Consider the following 19,470-nt stretch of genomic DNA (forward strand, 5'->3'; position numbering starts at 1 on the left):
GCTTTCTGCGTGGAAAAGCTTTGTGCGGTGCGAATGGTGGTTGTGAACGTGAAGTTCTGCGGTTTCGAGGAGTGGCGCCGGCGGAGAGTCTAGTTTTGATAGCGGTATTAGCTATCTATCGTCTGGTAGTGCGCGCGAGGTAAGTGAGGCCGTTGGCTGGCAACGGACAATGGTTGTGAAACTTCGACTGCAGACAGGTCGATGTTTTGAAGAGGAAGAAATTGCGGTGCGCAAACAGTTTATATATTGCTGGTGGGAGAGGCTAAGCAGGATTGGGTCCTAGTTCAAGCATCTTGACGAATAGGGAAGGCAGTGCGGGCAGGATTGAAGCCTCTGATCACATGCGAGCTCCTCTTACTGCGGCCGATCTTCGAAAATGGCGCTTGGACGCTCTTACCCGGTCGCGGTTGACATAGGGACGACCAGAGACAGTATCAAAGGCGCTACCACGCTGAGCAAAGAGCCAGGGATCTGTCCGGCCAGCGATGAGTAGCTGCTCCCTCTCAGCAGTTGCCAGCGGATGACGATGTCTTTCCAGCGAGAATGCAGCTATCCTCATGGGAGTGAGCAGCCAGTCTTCGACAGTATGAGCATGAAACCTGCAGGATAAAAGCCACGGGATGAGCTGAGCGATGCCGGCCCAAGAGGAACAAAAGTGTAATCCTCTGCTAAGCCAGGCGTGTGGTCAATCCCGCCGGGAGAATTCACAAGGGAGTGCGGCAACAACTATAGAAAGCAATTGATCCAGCGACATGCGGCGGTGGCCATATCCCCATGACAAGAGTAAGACGAGAAGAGCTCGTGCGGACAGGGAAGGGACAGCACCAGGACATTGCTGCTCCAGTGACCATGGAGATCCATTAGCGAAGATATTGCCCCACAGGTCGACAGTAAGGCGTCCGACAAGCGTTGATCTCAGTCTCAGAACCTGGCCTGGCATTTCAACTCGTTCCGTGGTAGCCGCAGAAAATGTGAGTACCCAAATGTGACCCCCCTGACGAGTGCATGGCTGAGGATAGCAAACGACAAGGGGAAGGCTGAACAGACGAGAGAAGAGAGACACGATGGCTTGGACAGACCTGTGGCTCTTTGATTGGGATGAAGGTGGCTCTACTTGACCTCCTTACTTTTGAGAAGTGCGCCCTGCTGAGAGCATTTCCAATATATCCTTCGCTGGAAATGGTCTTCTCTGCCGTACGAATCGTTGCAATCATGACATCTTGATTTTGTCTCCGCGTGATGGCGAGAAGTCATACCGCTTAGTCGAACTATCAGAGCAGCGTTAGCAAGTCACTACACAATACCTGGAGAGTAGAGACTCACGGGTGTCAAGAAGCTTTCTGCAACAAATCGTGCCCTCGCGTTCAGCTAGAGATGGTCAGCTTCGTCTGGAAACGTGTCCTCAGAGCTCCAGTGTGCCGCCCAGTACGTACGAAAAGCTTCATCTCCGATATCTCCTTGTCCACCTCCTCCATGAACTGTATGATAAAGTCCACGAGCTTGTGCTTCAGCATCTCCTCCGTGTGGTAGTTCGTGATCAGAAATGAGATATCGTAGCCCTATTCATGACGGTCAGCAATGTCCACGCCATCCTCACGCGTCCTAAGTGGACCTACCGGCATCGCCTTCCGCCGCAGTATGAAGAACGCCTCCGCTCGTTGTGTCAAGAACCGCGTGAACTTGTGCACAAGAATATGCTCAATCTCATCTGCCTGTTTTATCCGAATGCTGACCCGCACGCTGTTGATTGAAGGCTCCACCAGCACTCGCTCTTCTTGATTTCGTGATACGGTGAGAGGGTTGAGCAGGACTTCTGGGGAAGATGCAGCCTCGATCTCTGGGACGTTGTGTCTTTCTGAGGCCTGCGAGGCGAAGTTGGAGAGAGATAGAGCGGCCGTGAGCGTCGATCGCACACACGAGAGGTATGGTCGGAGAGATTGAGACATGGTCGGTCGTTGTTGGGTGCAGCACTGTTGTCACTTCATCGGGCTGATGTCGTTGATCTTTCTGACCCGAGTAGGAGGTCCGGTGTGTGATGGTAGTGCAACAGTAGAAGAGGTGCAGTCAGAGTAACCAATAACGACTGCCTCAAACAACGGATGTCGTCGCAAGTCGTGCCAAGAGCTGGCCTGAATCCACAATGGTGATGCCTGATCAATCACATACACTTGTATGGCTTGCGTACTTCACCTACGCGGACACACTCTCCAGAAGGCATCAGGCTGAAACAAGAGGGAAGCAACTTTGTCAAGGATTTGAAATCCAGTGTGACATGTTCAAATACGACGATCCACGCTTCCACAGCATAAAAGGCCATATCTTGACTACCTGAATCCACCACATAATTCCGTCCTTGTTCTATAGCCACCTACTCAGCCATTACCACGTACGACCATCGTCATGGCCCTTCTCACCGACCTTCCAGTGGAGATCCTCGAGCTGATCCTTGAAGAAGTTGGTGGACGGAATCTCCGCCGCAACGTGGACAACTTGTTGCTTTGCCGCAGGTGGTACGATGTAGCCATCTCCGTCTTTCATTCCGGGCTTGAGATATCGAGCATTAGAATCCATGGCTGCGACGTTGAGCGTCTGAAGGACCAGCAGAAGTCGTACAAGCAACGCTTGCTGATGCACAAGAACGCGCGTGAAGTCAACGTGAGACTACTCGGGTACTGGTACGTCAAGCCGCACATCAAGACTTCGACGTATCAGCTAACGCTCCACCGACACAGGTGGGATGACAAAACCAAGCAGGTATTTGAGAGGCCTGTCTGGCCACAGACACTGCGCTGGCAGGATCAGATCGATCTGCCAGATCTACTCAACGAGCCTCCCGAAGCCGTCATCAACAATCGTCGTCACCCCCTGTCTGAGTGGCATCGCACGTCTTTGGCACCAGCGATCGAGAAGCTTTCCGAAGACTTGCGCCGCTGCGAGACATTAGACTCTCTCAGCTTCGAAGCACTCATCGACTGGGATGATCCTTGGTCTCCCAAGTACCCATTCCTTTCCTCATCGTTGGCGGGAAGGCTCATCGGCAGCCTCCCGGTGGCGCAGAGACTGAAGAGATTGACACTGGACCTGGCTTCTGGTCTGGACTACGACGAAACTGACTGTGCACACGTCTGCGAGGATGTGGCCAGAATCCTTCATCTCGTCGAATGCGTTCGCTTGCGTCTCGCGCTAATCTGCCCGTGCATCTTTGAGCTGCCGAAAACCGTGGAGAAGGAGGACATCCGGCTCAAGAGCCTTGTGTTGAAGCTCAATCAGCCATATCCCAACGTCACCAGGAACCGCATCTCAAGAGCTTGCACGCCAGTCGTTGAATGGCCAGGCTTCGGTGGTGGATGTAAGTGAGCTGCGCATATGCCTGCGGTTGTCGTTGCTGATTTGTATGACGTCCAGTGCACGACGGAGTGACAAGTGCCGCGCGAGGATATATCCGAGCGCTCTGCGAGGCTCATACGGCTGGCGGCCATGGTGAAGCAGAGCAGTGGAACGGATCGCCGCAGCACATCAGATCGAAGGGTCTTGAGATGTTCCGCATCTCGAACGCCCCCGCGCATGCATCGCGGCTTGTAGTTCTCGACTGCATCGAGATGCGATATCTCCACCTAGGTGCTGATGCTCACCCCGATGAGGATAGAGGATGGCCACACTGGTTTGAGGAGGAAGAGATAACGTCTGAGACACTTAGTTATGGGTATCCCTGATGAGAGCAGCCGGCTCAGGGCACTCAGCGAGTCCCACAGTCTTGGCTTGTCTTCGAAGTGCGCTGGAGACGGACATCTTGCAAGAGTTGCAGCCGCCCCGAGCGGCGCGAGAGCTGGAGTAGCCGTGTTAAGTCTGAGACAGTGGGCCTTGAGGAGTTTCTTTCGTCTTTACGGCAAGTCTGTCGATCTTGCTCTGTAGCTCTGCTCGTTGCCGTAGAAGCTTGGTCTTTGAGACTTCCAGATGTTCGAGCTTCTCTGCCGGTGATGCTTCGAGAGCAGCGCTCTTCTCCTGCCTCGCCACTTCAGTAATCGTTCAGTATTTGGTTAAGGAGTACCCTACCTGTTTGTGTTCCTGCCGCGTCTTCAAGCCTGCGCCGTACAGAGCGCCGGTCACGGTAATGGCCGTCACGGACGCGGTCAATGTGTACCGTCGCAATGATTGGGGCGTCATCGATGACATTGTGTCTTGTATTGATAAAGGAGATGGAGTCTCATCGAGGGCGCGAGGATGTGAAAAGCGTATGGGCTCGGCTATTTTAGCTGTTTTGGCCGATTCGGGAAGGATGATGTCTTGGAAGCAACAACACGCGTTGCCATCTTCATCTTCATTCTCACTTTGACGCGTTCTACAACCTCTCAAGTCTTTTCAAACGGACCATCGCCCTCCATCTTGACCAACATGTCAGGCTCAACGTCACGAACACCCAGTGCCACCCACACCCGGCTGTCGACCGTTCCGACCTCAGCAACCAAAGCCCGGCAACTGTCCCACCTCCACGCACAACTGGCCCAGCTCACAGCCCATATGTCCGACCTCGAGAACTTGCTGCGGATGACTGCTGTACAAGCGGAGGGTATGCGAGGTCTCGGAGGTTATTGCGGTGGAATGTAAGGCCAGTCACTCCCCTCCGAATGACATGTTTGCTCATCTTCCTTCTTAGGTTCATGGCAGCGTCGAAAGTCCTAGGGGAGGAGACAGTGAGCGGAAACGACGCAGTGGGAGCAAACTCTAGTGGGAAGCAGGGCGAGAAGTGATGAGCGACATGCTTGATCGCCGCAGATTGCTTCGGAGCCGACGACTCATCACGACACGATATGCAGCTCTGAACGTGCAAACAATACTTCCGACATCTTCGGCCCGGTCGTCCTTGATGCAGCCCATCGTGCTTGCTACACTCTTCTTCCACGACACCACGCCTCGCAGTGGACTTCCAGAAAACCTCAGTGCCCGCGCGTGAACAGTCCCAAGACGACATCTGAGCATTCTGACACCTCTCTTCTCGCCCCGGCCGAAGGACGAACGCGCGAACAAATTCTTCCCAAATCATCAAGCCAATCATCATTGATGCAGCACACCGCGCCTGCGACACTTTGCTTCCAAAACATCGAGCCTCTTGGCGGACACTCAGGCTTCCAGAAGGCCGCCGACCAGCAGCCCATAATAGGAATATTCGGCATCCAGATCTCTTCTTTACGACAGACAGACGAAGTTACTAGATTATTAAGGCAAACCCACGATACCCACACTCAAGCGACGACGATTCTGGCGCACTCTTGCTGGCGCTCAACTCCAGGCATTCACCTTCCACTTGCTTCCCACGTGACCTGGCGCATTCTTTGCGCGGAAGCCTCTGGCCTACCGACACTTCCCACAGCACCACAGCAGTACTTAAAGGCTTCCGCCCTTTCTCAACCTGGCATCAACGACAACCATTATATCTCTGTAAAGCATACATCCGTATAGCTCTGCGAACCACCCTTCTTCTTCTGCTCGCCCCATTTCACCCTTGTCGACATGTCCCGCCGCTCACCTCCAATAGAGGTTGTTCTGGACCTACTCGCAGAGAAGGACCGACTGGTCCGCGAGAAGGACGAACTGGTCGAGTCGAAGAACAAGATGTGGCGCGAATACTACGACCTCTTGCAGGAGAAGGATCGTGAGAATGACTGGCTGCGGGAGGAATTCGAGAAATCGAAGCGTCGATCCAAGGAGCTGGAAACGGCGCTAAGAGACCTCCTCGATCGAGACGATGAGGAGGAGGTGGAGGAAGATGAGGAGGCAGTGGTGGAGGAGGTCGACGACGGGGACGACGGATATGGCGCGTATCGTACGGCAGAGGAGGAGATGCAGAATAAGCATGAGCAGCAGGAACAGGAAAGTTACATGTAAGTGTCTTTGTCCCGCATTGACGACCGTTACAAAGTATTAATCATGAACAGCGATCGGAAGAACCTCAGCCAAGAGAGCCTTCATTCGTGTAATCCACCATTCGACGATGTTGGACCAGGCCGACGATTCTACGACGGCAGACCTGCACCTGCACCATCACCGCCAGTTGCAATGGAGCGACTGCAAGCACCCCGCCCTCTCGTCCGTCAAGCTCCTCCTCCGCCTACCAGGGTAGACTACAGCGCGTTTGTTTTTGCGCCGCTCATCCGCGTTTTGGACAATCGCGAAGATAGATGTGGTGGCATAAGCAGCGTGGCTCCAACTGTGATAAAGTCCATCCGCTCCACGATGGATCAGCTTGAACAGAAACAGCATCCAGGCCCGTTCGAGTCGACGTGCTGCGCCTGGAAGTATCTCGAGGGTCACAAGTCACAAGCACCATGGACCAATGAGTTGCCGCGTCGGGAAGCTTGTCGCGCTTGTTTCAACGCCAGGCGTGCATGCTTGCTCTGGCTCGGTGACATGAAGTGGATGGTCCTGCCTCTGCCACCCCGGGTACGGAATAACAGTACGACGTGGCGGGATGCAGAGTACTACATCTATCCCGGCGGCGAAGATTCGACGGAATTCCCGGGAGTCTGGCGAGAATCGACACAGAAGAGGAAGAAGCGGAGGCAGAGTGATGATGTTGGTTGAAAGGGTTCCCAGAGACGAGCGGAAGGGGCCGGTTCTTGGAGATAGAGCAGCAGGGGTGTACATGAGCGAGCCATTCGAGATACACCGCTTGTTTGGTGGAACGACAGCTCGAAAAGGTGCAGATATCAATCATCCCTCCGTCTAATCCGCATGCCACCTTCGATGTCGTACGGCGTGACATCCTCCCCCAACACTTTCCCTCCCTTGATAAGATCGCAGAAACCCATTGCCCGCAGTTCGAAGGCCAGCTCGATGATTGCCGGCATGGCGTGCTGCCACTTATCGTACCCTAGCGTCAAGAGCTCATTGTAGGACAGCTCCTGCGCCACTTCCTGCGCTCGAAAGGATGCCGGTGGTTCTGTATGCTCCAGATAATGATCGAACCTCGCTCGAACGCATTGTTGGTGCATAGCATCCGTCGGCCGCATTGGCTTGACTGGTCCCTTGTCCCACCAGTTCCATGGCAACCACGACGACATCGCGAAAGCTGCTGCTGCGATAAGGACCGGTATTTCCCGAATGTAGAAGGTGAGGTCAAAAGTTACTTGCCGGTGCCGTTCTAGATTGCAGAGGTTCTTAGCTTGGAGAAGCAAGCAAGGACGGGGTGGGGCTTAGTCTACATGTATGATGACGCTCACCTGTGCTCGGCCTGCGCGATCGACTGGACTCTCAGCCACATGACCTGCATCGTGGGAAATTTTGTATTGCCGGCAGCACAACCAGATCTGTGGGCCTGCTCGGCCTTCCTCTTCTCTTTTTCTGCAGTCCTGCAGAGCAATAATGAATTTTGTTCTCGTTCTGTTTCACAGACGGTAGACTCGTGCGTTCAGCTCACGCAATCTGAATCTACAACCTCATCTCGTCCATCGTTGTATTGAAGCCTATATCGGACTTCTTTGCTCTAGACAAATGGATTGGCTCAAGAGCTTCTACTATGACAAGAAGGCCCAGGTGCGACCGCCTTGTAACAAACATCCTTAGAGAACTCCGCTGACGGTATGACAATAGGTCGTGCTCTTCTCGAGCACGGCAATAGCCCTCTATGGCTGTACGTTCTACCAACACCATTCAGAATGATATTGAAGCTCACCGCTACTCTAGACGACCAAGGAATGATGTCCCTGATCAACACCAATCAGGACTACCTTCGCACCATGGGAATAGCGGAAGATGATGCTCAAGTCGGTGTCATCGTCTCGGTCTACTATCTCGGCTGTGCTGTTGGAGCGGTCTTCTTCAGCTGGCTGGCCGACAAGTATGGCCGAAGACCTGGTCTCTTCGGCTCCCTAGCAGTCACGAGTTTGGGCAACCTCTTGATGTTCGTGTCCGGTCTCGGCTATACTCGAGGAGCCCTCGTGGTCATGTATCTTGGACGAATCATCATGGGCCTTGGTGTTGGTGGTGTCGACAGCGTTGTTCCAGTCTATAGCTCAGAGCTCAGCTCCGATCATGCTCGTGGCAAGGCAATGGCACAGGAGTTCCAGAGCAACATCTTCGGTTTGAACATGGCTTTTGCCATCAATCTGGGTGTGACCGTAGCCTTGGGCAAGTCCAATCAGTGGGCTTGGAGAATCCCCATCATCGCGATGCAGATCTACCCTGTTGGACTACTGGCTGTCATCGAACGCTTGCCGGAGAGTCCTCGCTGGTATGCAGGCTCCACACCTAACTTCAAACGGCCTGGCTGATAATTGGTGTAGGTTCGTCTTCCACGACAAGTACGACGAGGCACAGCAAGCCCTGTACAATATCGAGGGGGAAGACGAGGGGAAGAAGAAATACGACGAAATGGCCGAGGCTGCCAGCAAGGAGAGAGATGAGCAAGTTTCCTACACGGACATGTTCACTCCTGGCCACCCACAGTTTCACCCTACCGTAATTACTATAATGGGACAGATCAACCAAGCATTGACGGGCTACGGAGGTACGTACTCAGTGTGCGTTTACATGGAAGGTCCAGAAGCTGACCATAACCGCAGCCGTGTCTGTCTACGGCCCTCAGATCTTCGAGCTGCTGGGCTATCCCACTCGGGAGTCTGAATATCTGACACAGGGAAACTACATCTCCTACTTCATCCTCATGACCTTTGCCTGGCTGTTGGTCGATGCTGTCGGTCGCCGATCTGTCTTGCTCGGTGGCTCTGGCGTGCTGTCCATCAGCTTTTTCCTGCTCGCCCTCTTTGCCGGCTTGGCTTCCAACAAGAGCGAGCTAGGCATTCCACTTCAAGCTGTTGCCATCCCCGGCATCGTGGTCCTCTACGTCGCTACTGGAGCCTTCGGCATCGGCTGGCTCGCCACGATCTGGCTCATCCCAACTGAGATCTTCCCCACCACAGCCCGAGCACAAGGCACCGCCGTCAGCGTCATCATCTGGGGCCTGGCAAACTTTGCCGTCACTCTTCTCACGCCCATCATGTTCAACAATCTGAAATACTGGATCTTCCTGGTCTTCGCCATAACCAACACGTTTGCTGGCACCTGGACGTACCTCTACTGCCCCGAGAGCGGCGGGCGGAGCTTTGAAGAGAACCAAGAGTTCTTTGAGAGTGCGAAGGAGGAGAAGAGTTGGAATGTGAACAAGGTTGATGAAGGGAAGTTCAAGTACCTGCCGTACCCAAAGCCGGATGGAGCGAACGGGGAGACGCAGCCGTTGTTGCGAAGAGTGCATGATCAAGTTGGGTAGTCGTTGGGAGGCTTTTTATATAGTAGACATTTTCCTGAGGCCCAATCTCTGCCTCAACTGCAGGTGGTCTTTAATGTAGTCAAGCCTGCCTTCCTTGTTTCTCTTATCGCAGATCACTTCCCAAAGAGGCAGTAGACGACCTCGGCGCTCGAGCTTCCAAGCTTCGTTCTCCGAGCTTGAGGACTTCATCCGTCTGTCGCGACAGTCCAAACAATTCAGGAGACGAACGACGCGAAGATGAACGTCTTCAAGAATCTGTTCAAGGAGGTACGCCGCATGCCGCAATCGATAATGCATTTCGACCGTCGACTTCGTATTCGGCAATCACCACAGCTCGTCAACTGACAAGACAGCAGACGGGGGTCAAAGATGTGATCACCCTCTTTCACGCCCCCAAGAATCCTGCCTCGATCCGCGTCCATACCATGCTCAAGCAAGCAGCCGCCACTGCTCATTCCCATGCGACAGAAGACCAAGCGGCCGACCACAAGAAGCAGAGCAAGCTCGAGCGGACAGACTTTGACTTGGGTACGTGAGAGCAGTGGATGACAACACGGGATGGGAGCACGAGAGCATTTGGAGCGAGTGCGAAGCAACACCGGCTGATTCGTAGATGCAGACGTACAAGAAGGGCCACCAACAAGCGACCAACTGAGCAGCATACTTGACTATCTGGGCCCATCGAAGGCTGGGACAGTGATCAACGAGGCGACTGGGAGCAGCGACGCACTGAGGAAGTTCAAGGCGAGCGAAATGTCGTTTGTACGACCGGTGGTGGTGGACTGGAACAATGGGCGGGCTGGTATGTGGACTTCGCAATGGGGAGTGACTGAACACGGACTGATGGCTTAACAGTGACGGGGGACAACGAAAGCGAGATCATGGACTTGATTCGGAGCCTACCAAAGGAGACGGGCAAAGTTTGAAAATGGGCATCAGATGATTGTTGGTCGATTTGCGTGATGGACACGAGGCCAGGGTTGCCTCAACGAGATGTGCAATAAGCAATGTAACCACTACCGGTAGGTGTTTAGCCTGATTCATTTTGCTCAGCAGCTACATGTATCTGCGCTGTTCGTCCGAAGGTCAGCACGGTCTGCCCGCTGTTTGGGCTGCACGGGAGGCGGCATGGAGGACAAAGTAAGAGGATGTCTCTCAATGGCATTGTCTCGGATACTCACAGAAACGACGCGCGGGCCTTTTGCGGCGATGGCTACATGGTGGCGGTGAAGGAGGAGTGTTTGCACGTTACCGCCCATCAATGCTTCGTATGCAAATGTAAGGATGTCGTTGCCTCTCATATCGCAAGCGTCACATGTTTCTTGCTGCTGCTCACGTGAAGAGCATGGACCCTTGCCATTGGCTCCTGCCTTTTTCGATCCTTTGATGAAGTGACGTCGTCGCGATTGAAGGAAGGTCAAAACACGCAGGAGAAACGATACGCTCCTGCCTCTTCAGCTTCACACCTTCGGCACTGCCAAAAACACCAGCGGCTGCACCTCCATCTCCATCTTCCTTCCATCACAAAACATCTCCGCTCATCAACAGACTCTATCACGCAAACACCAAAACATTTGCTGCCAGTGTCTCACACACCGATCACACCAACGACTGCATCTGAGTACACTCGACACGCCCGGACTGACCACCGCCACCCGGACTCACGCTGAGCCGCCAACAGCCAATATGGCCGACGCCTGTCCCGGTGTGATAGTATCGAGCAACCGCTACGCAGACGTCGAACCCTACGCCACCAACCTCTACCGTGTCGAGCCCTTGAAATGGGGTGCCGTTTTCCCATGGCAATTCCCGCAGAACGCCACTCGCCAGGAAGAAGAGGCCTTCTTGAACACCCACTTCAGCCCAGACGAGATCTACATGCAAGGTGGCGCTCACGGTGAAGGCAAAGGCTACAGATTCCTGAAGCAGGTCTTTTACACCGTCGCCATCTACAACCTCGAGACGCGCGTGCCGGCTGTCGAGCAATGGTTCTGGCAGCAGCCCGCCAACTTTGGCCTGCTGAACGACCTATCGATGAGGCAGTTCCTGTTTGCCGACGGTGCCGCGCCGTCCACCTTCTTCGAGGCACATGAGATGCGCATGTACGGCAACGAATTCCTCACGGTCGTGGTCCCTCGCATCCAGGAGACCGCCCGCGTGTATCTGGCACAGCAAGAGGTGAACAAGGACATCAACATCCTTGATGTCTCTCGGAACGTCACTCAGAACATTCACGATACGCTGCGTTGCCAACTGGAGCGAGCTGCCCAGGCCAAGGAGGCGAACAACGAGCAAGCCTCGAATGCACGCATCAGCACCAAGCAGCCAGCCATTGTGTCGTCTCAGCCGTCCGCATCACCCATCGTCACGTTGCCGGACCGATCCCGAGACGTCAGTGGAGAGCATTCTAATAGCCATGGTATGCCCACCCGTCTTCCCAGGCAGGGAGGCTATGCCAACAACAGCCGATTCAATGGTCGCAGCGGCCACTACGACACCCGCTCACGCAATCCTTCGGACGACCACACCACCTACTCACACCACGTGCCCATGGACGGTCCACAACCGATGCCACCCCAGGGATATCGAGCCGGCCCATCGGAGTTCATGCCTGCGATACCACAAGGACAGCAGCTAAATGCGATGCAACAGCAATATCAGAGTGCTTCTTCGCAGCACCAACCACAGCCGCAGATGCCATTGTACGACCCAACGGCTGCTCCAGTCCACCAGACTATGCCGCCAATGAACGCGTACACGCCTGGTCAGCAGACCTTCTTCTACAACACAAACGCGTCCGGCGTACCCGGCGGCGCTGTAGTGTCTGGCGGCTATGCACATGGCAACAATGGCACCCGTGGTTTTGAGAACGGCTCCGGTGATCGCGGTAAAGACCGTCGGAACAGCGCCAGCAATCGCGGACGCGGCTACAACAGTATGCGCGGACGAGGGAGCCGCGGAAGGAACAGCTTCGGTTCCACGGATGCAGTGCCATATGGAGCTCGAGGAGATAACTTCGCCCAGAGAGGAGGCAACGCAGCTGGCTCTTCACAGAGAGCACGGCGCCAGAGCGGAATGTCCGACAGCTGGCGCAGTGGCAGCGATCGTCCGCAGACTCAAGTTGGCCAGATGCCAACGGGTGAGAACATGCCGCCCAATCGAGCATTCTCTGCTTCCGACAACTTTCAGCCAGCTCCGATGAATCACCACGGCGGCCGTGGGAGCTTCAACCAGTTCTATGGGCCCACGCACCACAACTACCAGGTCATGGACTGTCGGCCGCAAGACCTTCCGGGCCCACCGCCAGGCCTGGCATCCCTTGGCGACAGCATGCAAGCTCATAAGTCTAGGAACAATCCTGGAGTACCTACCTGTGGGCAAGACTGGATTCTGCCTGAGGACACCACTGTTAAGAAGTTGATAGTCTTCGACATCCCTGGGGAGATCCCAAAGCCCATACTCCTGGAGGCCTTCAACCAGTACGGCAAGGTAGACGCCGTGTCGCGTAGCCAGTCTAAGCCATGGCAAGGAACACAGTACGCAAAGCCGTTCGTGTTTCTGATCTTCCCGACGTCCCAAGCAGCTCGCGACTTCTTTTACAACAAGCCGGAGACATGGCTGGGTGGCATACCGTGCAAGGTCGAAGTCGCTCGAGAGTTTTACGGCCCCAACTGGCAAGACAAACCGCCTGCGTCGATGGACCATTCAGCGTCCTTCGCAGACAAGCGCAAAGACTCCATCACAGTCACAGAGGAGCAATTTACGCCGAGGATTTTACAGCGCGGCATCGACGAAACTTTTGCAGAAGAAGACTCGTACACGCCTGGAAGCGTCACGGAGCAGCAGACCAGCCGCACAGCTTCGAGGGATACCACCCCGAGTCCCTCTGGCGAGAACACGCCTAAGAAGAAGAACAAGTCGAAGAGCAAGAAGGCGGCCAGCCTAAAGAAGAGCAGCAACAATCTCCTCAAGAAGTCTGTGGCCGCTAGTGCCGACCACAAGGCTCAGAGTGAGACTGCGGCAGACAGTGACGCTGTCACATGTGCCAAGAGTGGCGAATCGGTGAACGTGAAGCCTGATCACGCGGCAGAGCAAGCAGGAAAGGCATCAGATGTCTACAGCGACTCGACCAATGTCACGCAGCCCAGAGTCCAGCCTCGGCCTGAGCATGCGCTCAGCATGGATGAAAACGAGACGCCGCAACTTCCACAGGATCCTCAGTGGGAGTCTGCAAGCCACAAGACAGCAGCCGACGGCTCGCAGACGATTCCAGTGACTTTGGAGGGCGCTCTGTCCCCCGGCAGCGTTGAGCAGCTGAAGGCAGACAAGCCGCAGATGGAGGAGGACAAGGTGAATATTGCTGCACCTGCTCTGCCCACCTCAGGTGACAAGCAGCAGCTGATCTCAGGCGCTGCCACTGTACATTCACGTCTGCCGCAAGGACCCCCGCCCGAAGAACAGACTTTTCGTGAAGACGACAAGACGCAGACAACGACGCAGGCCACCGAAGAGAAGCCTGGACAGCACCTGAACAACGACGGCACCATGATGCCGCAGCTGCCTCACAGCAGCACAGCTCACGACGAAAACAAGACTCTTGAGGGCAGCGACCAGCCTGCCAGCAGCCCTTCGCCAATTGAGTCGGGTGCTACTGTTGCTCTCGGCACCCGAGACCACCCAGTCGGCATGACAAGCGCCGAGACTACAAGCGACAGCGGACCTGGGAGTATGTTGAAGACCATCGATGAGGCAAAGGGAGAGGAGGAGCCGACGGCAGGAGATAAGGTTGGCTCCGAAGCTACCAGCGCAACTAAGGTCAACACGAGACCTTCTTCTCCTACGAAGCCCACCATCACCATCTCGACTGATGCTGGCGCTACTCATGATGATCAGCAGAAGTCGGACAAGCAGTCTACGTCAGGATCGACGATTGGTCCGAACACGCCAGCCTTTTTCACAGCTCCGAACACCCCTGCTGTGGGCCACGACGCCTCCTCCTCAGACGCTGGAGGGACTGACATCTCGAGGGTTTCTTCGCAAGACAAGAAGGCTGAGAAGCCGAAAGGTCCTGCTCAGACGGAGTCGCTCAGCCTGTTCGGCAAGAAGAAGGAGAAGAAGCCGAAGGCTCCGAAGAAGGGCACTCTCAAGGGCAAGCCTAGCAGCATCAGCCAGCACTCAACAGGTGTGACCGAAGCCGTTTCGGACCGTGCAGTGAGCGGCAGCAGCACGCCCGCTCTTCCGGCCAGAGAGACTGCCAAAGCCGTGGCAGATGGCAATCAGAGTGCTGCGGAGAAAGTTGAGCCTGCCGTTCCTACCAAAGCCACAAAAGCCACGAAAGCGTCGAAGTCGGATGAGATCAAAGTGCCGAAGGCTACAGACGCTCCCGGAAGTAGCGCGCATGCTTCGGTTGAGGAGACACCCAGCAAGCGGAAGGGCAACAAGATTGGCAACATCTTCTCTAGCTTCTTCGGTGGAGGTGCGCAATCGCAAGCCCCAGCACAAGACGTCACATCCATTCAAAGCACTGCGCCGAACGCTTCGCTGACAGATGTGACTGATCAGGCTCACCCACCAAGGAGCGAGACAAGGCAGTCTGAGGATGTCCCGCCTGCCTCTACTGGAGGTGACGAGGAGGAGGCTCGTGGCACGGGTCAATCTGAGGAAGAGGTTGAAGCAGCATCTGATCCTACGAGGCTCTCCAGTCCGACAGCAAACACAGCCAACTACGTCCTTGTTGGTGGCAGTGATGCGCAGGACGACAGCGCTGAAGTCGGCCTCGGGATCTCTCACACTAGTGCCCATTCTCAAGAGACCGACTCACCGAAGTCCAAGAAGAAGAAGAAGAAGAAGCCAAAGAAGACGCAGCACACTGCTGCCACGGACAGTGCGCAAGGCAGCACGAAGGAACCCGAGGTCTCAGGCCCGGCGGATGAAGCCACGGCAACAATGTTTCGATTCGTTAGCAATGAGGCGACATCAATGACCCCTACAGACGACGCCTCGCAGGTCTCGGACAGCACGCTTGCGCAGGACACACCACCTTCTGCAAGCAAATCGCCCGCCGCCTCCGCCTTAGCACGAGTTCGGGCGCTCGCGAATAGCAGCAACGGGCACCTTGTGCAGTCGAAGCAGCCAGCCTGGAAGAACAAGAAGCGCGTTCCAAGGCCATCTGAGGCAGTCGTTGAGGAAGAAGACGAGGAGGAGCGTCACGTCTTGACCGTCATCCAGCAAGGTTCAGACACCAGCGAAGAAGTGTCGACCAATGGTGACGCTACGCCGTCTTCGGAGGGCGGTACGAAAGGACAGAAGCTACTGCTCTACATCGGCCCCGGAAGGCGGAGGGACATGAAGGACGGGGATGGGGAGCTTCCGACGACGAAGGACGGGTTGAGACCGTTGGCGGAGGAGGAGCTCAAGCGGGAATTTGGAGACGGTAAGACCGGGCTGAGTGGAGATGATGAGCATGCGCTGACAGGCCCGACAGCGTCGACTTCGGTGCAGACAAGCGGCTAGGAGGGTTTGTTGGGCTGGCAGCACTGGTTGACGAGAACAGTGCCGGCGCGTTGGGAACGGTGGTTCAGGTGGAGCGTGACAGCTGGGGTGGTTGGTGTAACCGTACGAGAATGCAGACGTTGTGTCGGGCTTGGGGAACATATTGCTTTGCTTGCTGTGGCGAAGGAGATTCACGGAAGTCAGGATGGCGGTAGACTGAGCAAACGCTGTGTTGAGCAATGCGGAGAGCCCAGCGCCAGTCGGATGGCGTGAGAATTGCTTGCTGGAACTGTGGCGCGCGCTCAAGTGTCCATATGCGAATCAAAGTGTCAATCAACCCGTACCTCTCAGAATCGGTGAAATCATCTCAAGTTTGCACAAGAAGTTTCAGTAGCTGTAGACTTTGGACGCATCTCATCTTCAAGCAAGTCCTCCAGCAGCAGATGCCGGTCATCAGGCATTCATCCACGCATACTGTATCGCTCTCGAGATATCATGCCCGTAGCCACCCGTAAAACGCCATCAGCCATGCTGCTGCTGCCGCCCTTCCGCTTCTGCACATCCACCTCCTTCTCACTCCTCCATCGTCACTCCATCATCCCCTCTACGACGTCGGGTTCGGATTCATCTTCCTCTTGCCCCCGGTCATGGTGACGTTGACGAAGCGGCGGGTGTACTGGATGCGCTTCTTCGCGCGGCCCTTGGGCGTCTTCTTCTTCTCTTGTGGCTCGACCTGCGCAGCGTTCACCATCAGCCCGACCGCTCCTTCATCGCTGGAGGTTTAGAGAAGTGATCCTGCACTCACCTTTGGTGTCTGAGATCGGACCTTGCCGGCACGGGCGAGGGAGCCGTGGACTTTTCCCATGATTGCGGTTTGAAGGGTTTTGTCGGTGTCTGGTGGCGAGGCGCGGTCAGCTCGGTCGTTCTTGGGAGTGGTTGTGCGGCTTTGCGGTGGTCGTGGTCGATGCGGAAGGGATGTCGGTGTACTCACTTGGTTGTTGATGGGCTGGAGGTCGATGGATGGTGTCGTGTGTGGTGAGTCGTCGATTTTGGAGGTGAAGCCAGAGAAGGTGGGGGCTTGGCAAGTTTTGCTGCAGCAGATCACGTGACCATTCTCCGTCTAGCATTCCAGGTTGAAGAACGGGATACTCGTGCTCAGTCCAATATCGAGTTGGACATGACACTGGATATAAAGCATCTTGCAAAGTTGGGGAAGGCATATGTATTGCAGATTGACATAGCTCTATATACAACCAAGATCATCGCATCCATCTACATGATTGCTTTAGGTCTCTGGCGCTGTCCTCGTTAACAAGCACTCGTCACAGCTGGGTCCATGGCACGCATCGACTTCGAAGAGTCGCCGTTGGATGGTCGATGTGCACTATCAAACGGACCTGGCACCTAATTCCTCTGCCGCAAAGTTGCGGGACCAGATCACCTCAGCAGGTCTCCTCGAAGGGTAGGGCTCCAAAGCCATCTACTTGCATCCAGTCGATTCCAATGTGGTGTATCACAGCCATTTCAAAGCCAATCGCGCCACCACTTTCCGCCTTCCTTCTTCTTCTCCTCTCCAGGCAGCCGAATGGCCTCAAGCTCCTCCATCGTCACATTCCGCCACTCCTCAACCGGCAGCCAGCCAATCCTCGCTCTGTCCCCAAAGCCACCGAACCAGTAGATGTGCTCTACCACCAGCCGCATGTACTGACTTGTATGAATGTCATTACCCGGCTGCCAAAGGATGGAGTCCGGATGCGCCTTCAAGAAGCACGCAGGTACGAGATGTCTCGCCAGATCGGTCTTCGAGATGGGTTCAAGCCGCCCGTGTAGCGAGAAGCGCGGCAGTGCGGCAGGTGTATGCGGTGTGGGTATGTCTTCTGACGAGGAGAAGTAGTGGTTCGTCGTCTTGGGCCACCACCGGATGCCGAGACTGATGTCGCTGCCATCGTTGAAGTTCCTGTAGGGTGTGGCAATATTGATGGCCAGCACAGTTGGGTTCCCTGTGTCGGGCTCGCAGTCGCTGTAGTATTCCATCAGGCCGATTGGGCTTCCTTCTACTTCTTTTGGTCTATTCTCCAGAGTTCCCAGCTCCTCACTGTTGGACGAATGTTCTGGGAACGAGGTCACGAGTGTGCCTATTGTCGAGAGGCGCATTATCCTCCTCGCCATGACTGTGGACTCATGGACCGTGGGGATATGGTAGTCATTGTCCTCGACTGGAGGGTTGGAGAAGACATATTGAGGGCCGCTCTGAGGTATGGAGGAAGCTGCGACGAGAGCGAGGAGCTGGAAGGGGAGGAGGAGAGATAGCATCTTTAACACAATACGGAGTGTAGCGATTGGTGTCGTACTACTATTCGCAACGAAACGTTCTGTTGAATCCATGTATCTTGAAGCTCGGATGACGAAAACGAAACGCCTGATGGCCTGATGAGGTTTAGTGTAAAAGGGCGACGGCCTTCACGACATTCTCATCCCGTCGTCTCTCTTTCTCAACGCCCACCACATGAAGACACCTCCGCTTGCAGTTACGAGACGATCTTGAGCGGTCGCTGTAAGATACGAGGAACATGCTGTCGCCTTCAGGGAACAAGATCCGCACAAGACCGACAACTCGTTCCGGCCCTGGCTCGGATATCGCCAGATACATTTGCCAACCTGCTTCCAATTCGATGCTTCTCAAAAGTGCCTTGACTCGTGGTTTATGGACTGATCTCGCCAGGTGCCTTGGATTGCGCTGCCTTGCTCAATTTCGATCAGACCGTTCGCAATGGATCGCTTGCCTTCTCTTGGCGAAGCGTGGTTCGACTATCTACCTCTCCAACGAAGGTGACTAACTCGGGCCTGGTCACAATTGTAGCTTCATTCGAGCACGCATGACTACGTGGGACATGCAGTAGGTCGACAGAAAGACATCTGGCGAAGTCATCACAAGCCAGCGTCCATCGAAGGTGGGAACAGCTTTTTCTGCAGCGCTTACGGTATGGTGACGGCACTTACGGTAAGGCTTCCGCCTGCTTGTATACAGTTGCACAGTACCGTCGACGTGAACAATGAACTGCGGTTCAAAATGAGCCCAGGCATGTCTCACTCCGAGATGCTGGCAAGGAAGGACCTGGCGACCATCCGGACGATCACCCATGTGGAGGCACACCCATGACTGCGTGGCATTGCCGATCCTCAGAAATGGCGCATGTGGCATCGGGGGATGCTCGCTTTTGACAGCTGTGTGCTTTGCCGTACCCGCGTGCAGTATCGGGAGGAGATTCTCGGTGGCAGCTCTGCCGACAGTCTGATGACTTCTGGGACGACTAGAATCGGCGAGGCGAGGTGGAAGTCAGAGGTAGAATGATGGGACGAGTCATCATTCGCCGACATGGTCGAGATCATCAACCATGTACTGTCTCGATCGAACCAGCAAGTCAGTACTTGATACTTTCATCACGCGGATCGAGGAGACGAGCTCGCCGCTGCCACTGACTGCATCACCATATCTGCAGCTAGACTAGAGCAAGCAGTGCTCCTGGAGGTGATCGTCAAGTCGATGAGTCGAAGGTCCTTCGAGATACCGTTTTTGCTTGTGCTACATCTGTTGTGTACCTCTGCCACGCGACAACCAAGTCGATGTTCCTTGCCGGTCGATCGAAACAGGATGTTGCGGCCTTCGGCTCTCAGAGCGGGAGCATACCGGGTTTGAGATTGCAGCTGCATGGGTT

At 55.1% G+C, this 19,470-nt stretch overlaps 10 protein-coding genes across 10 annotated transcripts; 6 read left to right on the forward strand and 4 right to left on the reverse strand.

The window, feature by feature from the left end:
* Positions 1-1,259: 1,259 nt before the first annotated feature.
* ARC19 (Arp complex subunit) lies at positions 1,260-1,946 on the reverse strand (the record flags this gene model as incomplete). The annotated part of the gene is made up of 4 exons (XM_064797647.1): positions 1,260-1,268; positions 1,324-1,368; positions 1,434-1,559; positions 1,617-1,946. The coding sequence occupies 4 exons, from the start codon at positions 1,944-1,946 to the stop codon at positions 1,260-1,262; spliced, it is 510 nt and encodes a 169-aa protein (XP_064663881.1).
* Positions 1,947-2,400: 454 nt separating this feature from the next.
* On the forward strand, positions 2,401-3,713 carry LTR77_000381 (uncharacterized protein; the record flags this gene model as incomplete). The annotated part of the gene is made up of 3 exons (XM_064797648.1): positions 2,401-2,675; positions 2,733-3,349; positions 3,406-3,713. The coding sequence occupies 3 exons, from the start codon at positions 2,401-2,403 to the stop codon at positions 3,711-3,713; spliced, it is 1,200 nt and encodes a 399-aa protein (XP_064663882.1).
* A 127-nt stretch (positions 3,714-3,840) lies between these two features.
* On the reverse strand, positions 3,841-4,173 carry LTR77_000382 (uncharacterized protein; the record flags this gene model as incomplete). The annotated part of the gene is made up of 2 exons (XM_064797649.1): positions 3,841-4,002; positions 4,054-4,173. 2 exons carry the CDS (start codon positions 4,171-4,173, stop codon positions 3,841-3,843), a joined length of 282 nt encoding a protein of 93 aa, XP_064663883.1.
* A 219-nt stretch (positions 4,174-4,392) lies between these two features.
* On the forward strand, positions 4,393-4,748 carry LTR77_000383 (uncharacterized protein; the record flags this gene model as incomplete). Its single annotated transcript, XM_064797650.1, has 2 exons — positions 4,393-4,601; positions 4,655-4,748. The coding sequence occupies 2 exons, from the start codon at positions 4,393-4,395 to the stop codon at positions 4,746-4,748; spliced, it is 303 nt and encodes a 100-aa protein (XP_064663884.1).
* Positions 4,749-5,508: 760 nt separating this feature from the next.
* LTR77_000384 (uncharacterized protein) lies at positions 5,509-6,579 on the forward strand (the record flags this gene model as incomplete). The annotated part of the gene is made up of 2 exons (XM_064797651.1): positions 5,509-5,879; positions 5,934-6,579. The coding sequence occupies 2 exons, from the start codon at positions 5,509-5,511 to the stop codon at positions 6,577-6,579; spliced, it is 1,017 nt and encodes a 338-aa protein (XP_064663885.1).
* A 909-nt stretch (positions 6,580-7,488) lies between these two features.
* On the forward strand, positions 7,489-9,262 carry LTR77_000385 (uncharacterized protein; the record flags this gene model as incomplete). Its single annotated transcript, XM_064797652.1, has 5 exons — positions 7,489-7,530; positions 7,588-7,627; positions 7,681-8,227; positions 8,280-8,503; positions 8,559-9,262. 5 exons carry the CDS (start codon positions 7,489-7,491, stop codon positions 9,260-9,262), a joined length of 1,557 nt encoding a protein of 518 aa, XP_064663886.1.
* Positions 9,263-9,499: 237 nt separating this feature from the next.
* Positions 9,500-10,188, forward strand: LTR77_000386 (uncharacterized protein; the record flags this gene model as incomplete). The annotated part of the gene is made up of 4 exons (XM_064797653.1): positions 9,500-9,529; positions 9,619-9,790; positions 9,882-10,064; positions 10,118-10,188. The coding sequence occupies 4 exons, from the start codon at positions 9,500-9,502 to the stop codon at positions 10,186-10,188; spliced, it is 456 nt and encodes a 151-aa protein (XP_064663887.1).
* A 760-nt stretch (positions 10,189-10,948) lies between these two features.
* On the forward strand, positions 10,949-15,775 carry LTR77_000387 (uncharacterized protein; the record flags this gene model as incomplete). The annotated part of the gene is made up of 2 exons (XM_064797654.1): positions 10,949-15,695; positions 15,747-15,775. The coding sequence occupies 2 exons, from the start codon at positions 10,949-10,951 to the stop codon at positions 15,773-15,775; spliced, it is 4,776 nt and encodes a 1,591-aa protein (XP_064663888.1).
* Positions 15,776-16,358: 583 nt separating this feature from the next.
* rps30a (40S ribosomal protein S30) lies at positions 16,359-16,619 on the reverse strand (the record flags this gene model as incomplete). Its single annotated transcript, XM_064797655.1, has 2 exons — positions 16,359-16,487; positions 16,560-16,619. 2 exons carry the CDS (start codon positions 16,617-16,619, stop codon positions 16,359-16,361), a joined length of 189 nt encoding a protein of 62 aa, XP_064663889.1.
* Positions 16,620-17,278: 659 nt separating this feature from the next.
* Positions 17,279-18,067, reverse strand: LTR77_000389 (uncharacterized protein; the record flags this gene model as incomplete). Its single annotated transcript, XM_064797656.1, has 1 exon — positions 17,279-18,067. The coding sequence occupies one exon, from the start codon at positions 18,065-18,067 to the stop codon at positions 17,279-17,281; it is 789 nt and encodes a 262-aa protein (XP_064663890.1).
* Positions 18,068-19,470: the final 1,403 nt, after the last annotated feature.

The sequence above is a fragment of the Saxophila tyrrhenica genome, assembly GCF_035928015.1.
Source record: "Saxophila tyrrhenica strain CCFEE 5935 chromosome Unknown scaffold_1, whole genome shotgun sequence".
Taxonomy (NCBI): domain Eukaryota; kingdom Fungi; phylum Ascomycota; class Dothideomycetes; order Mycosphaerellales; family Extremaceae; genus Saxophila; species Saxophila tyrrhenica.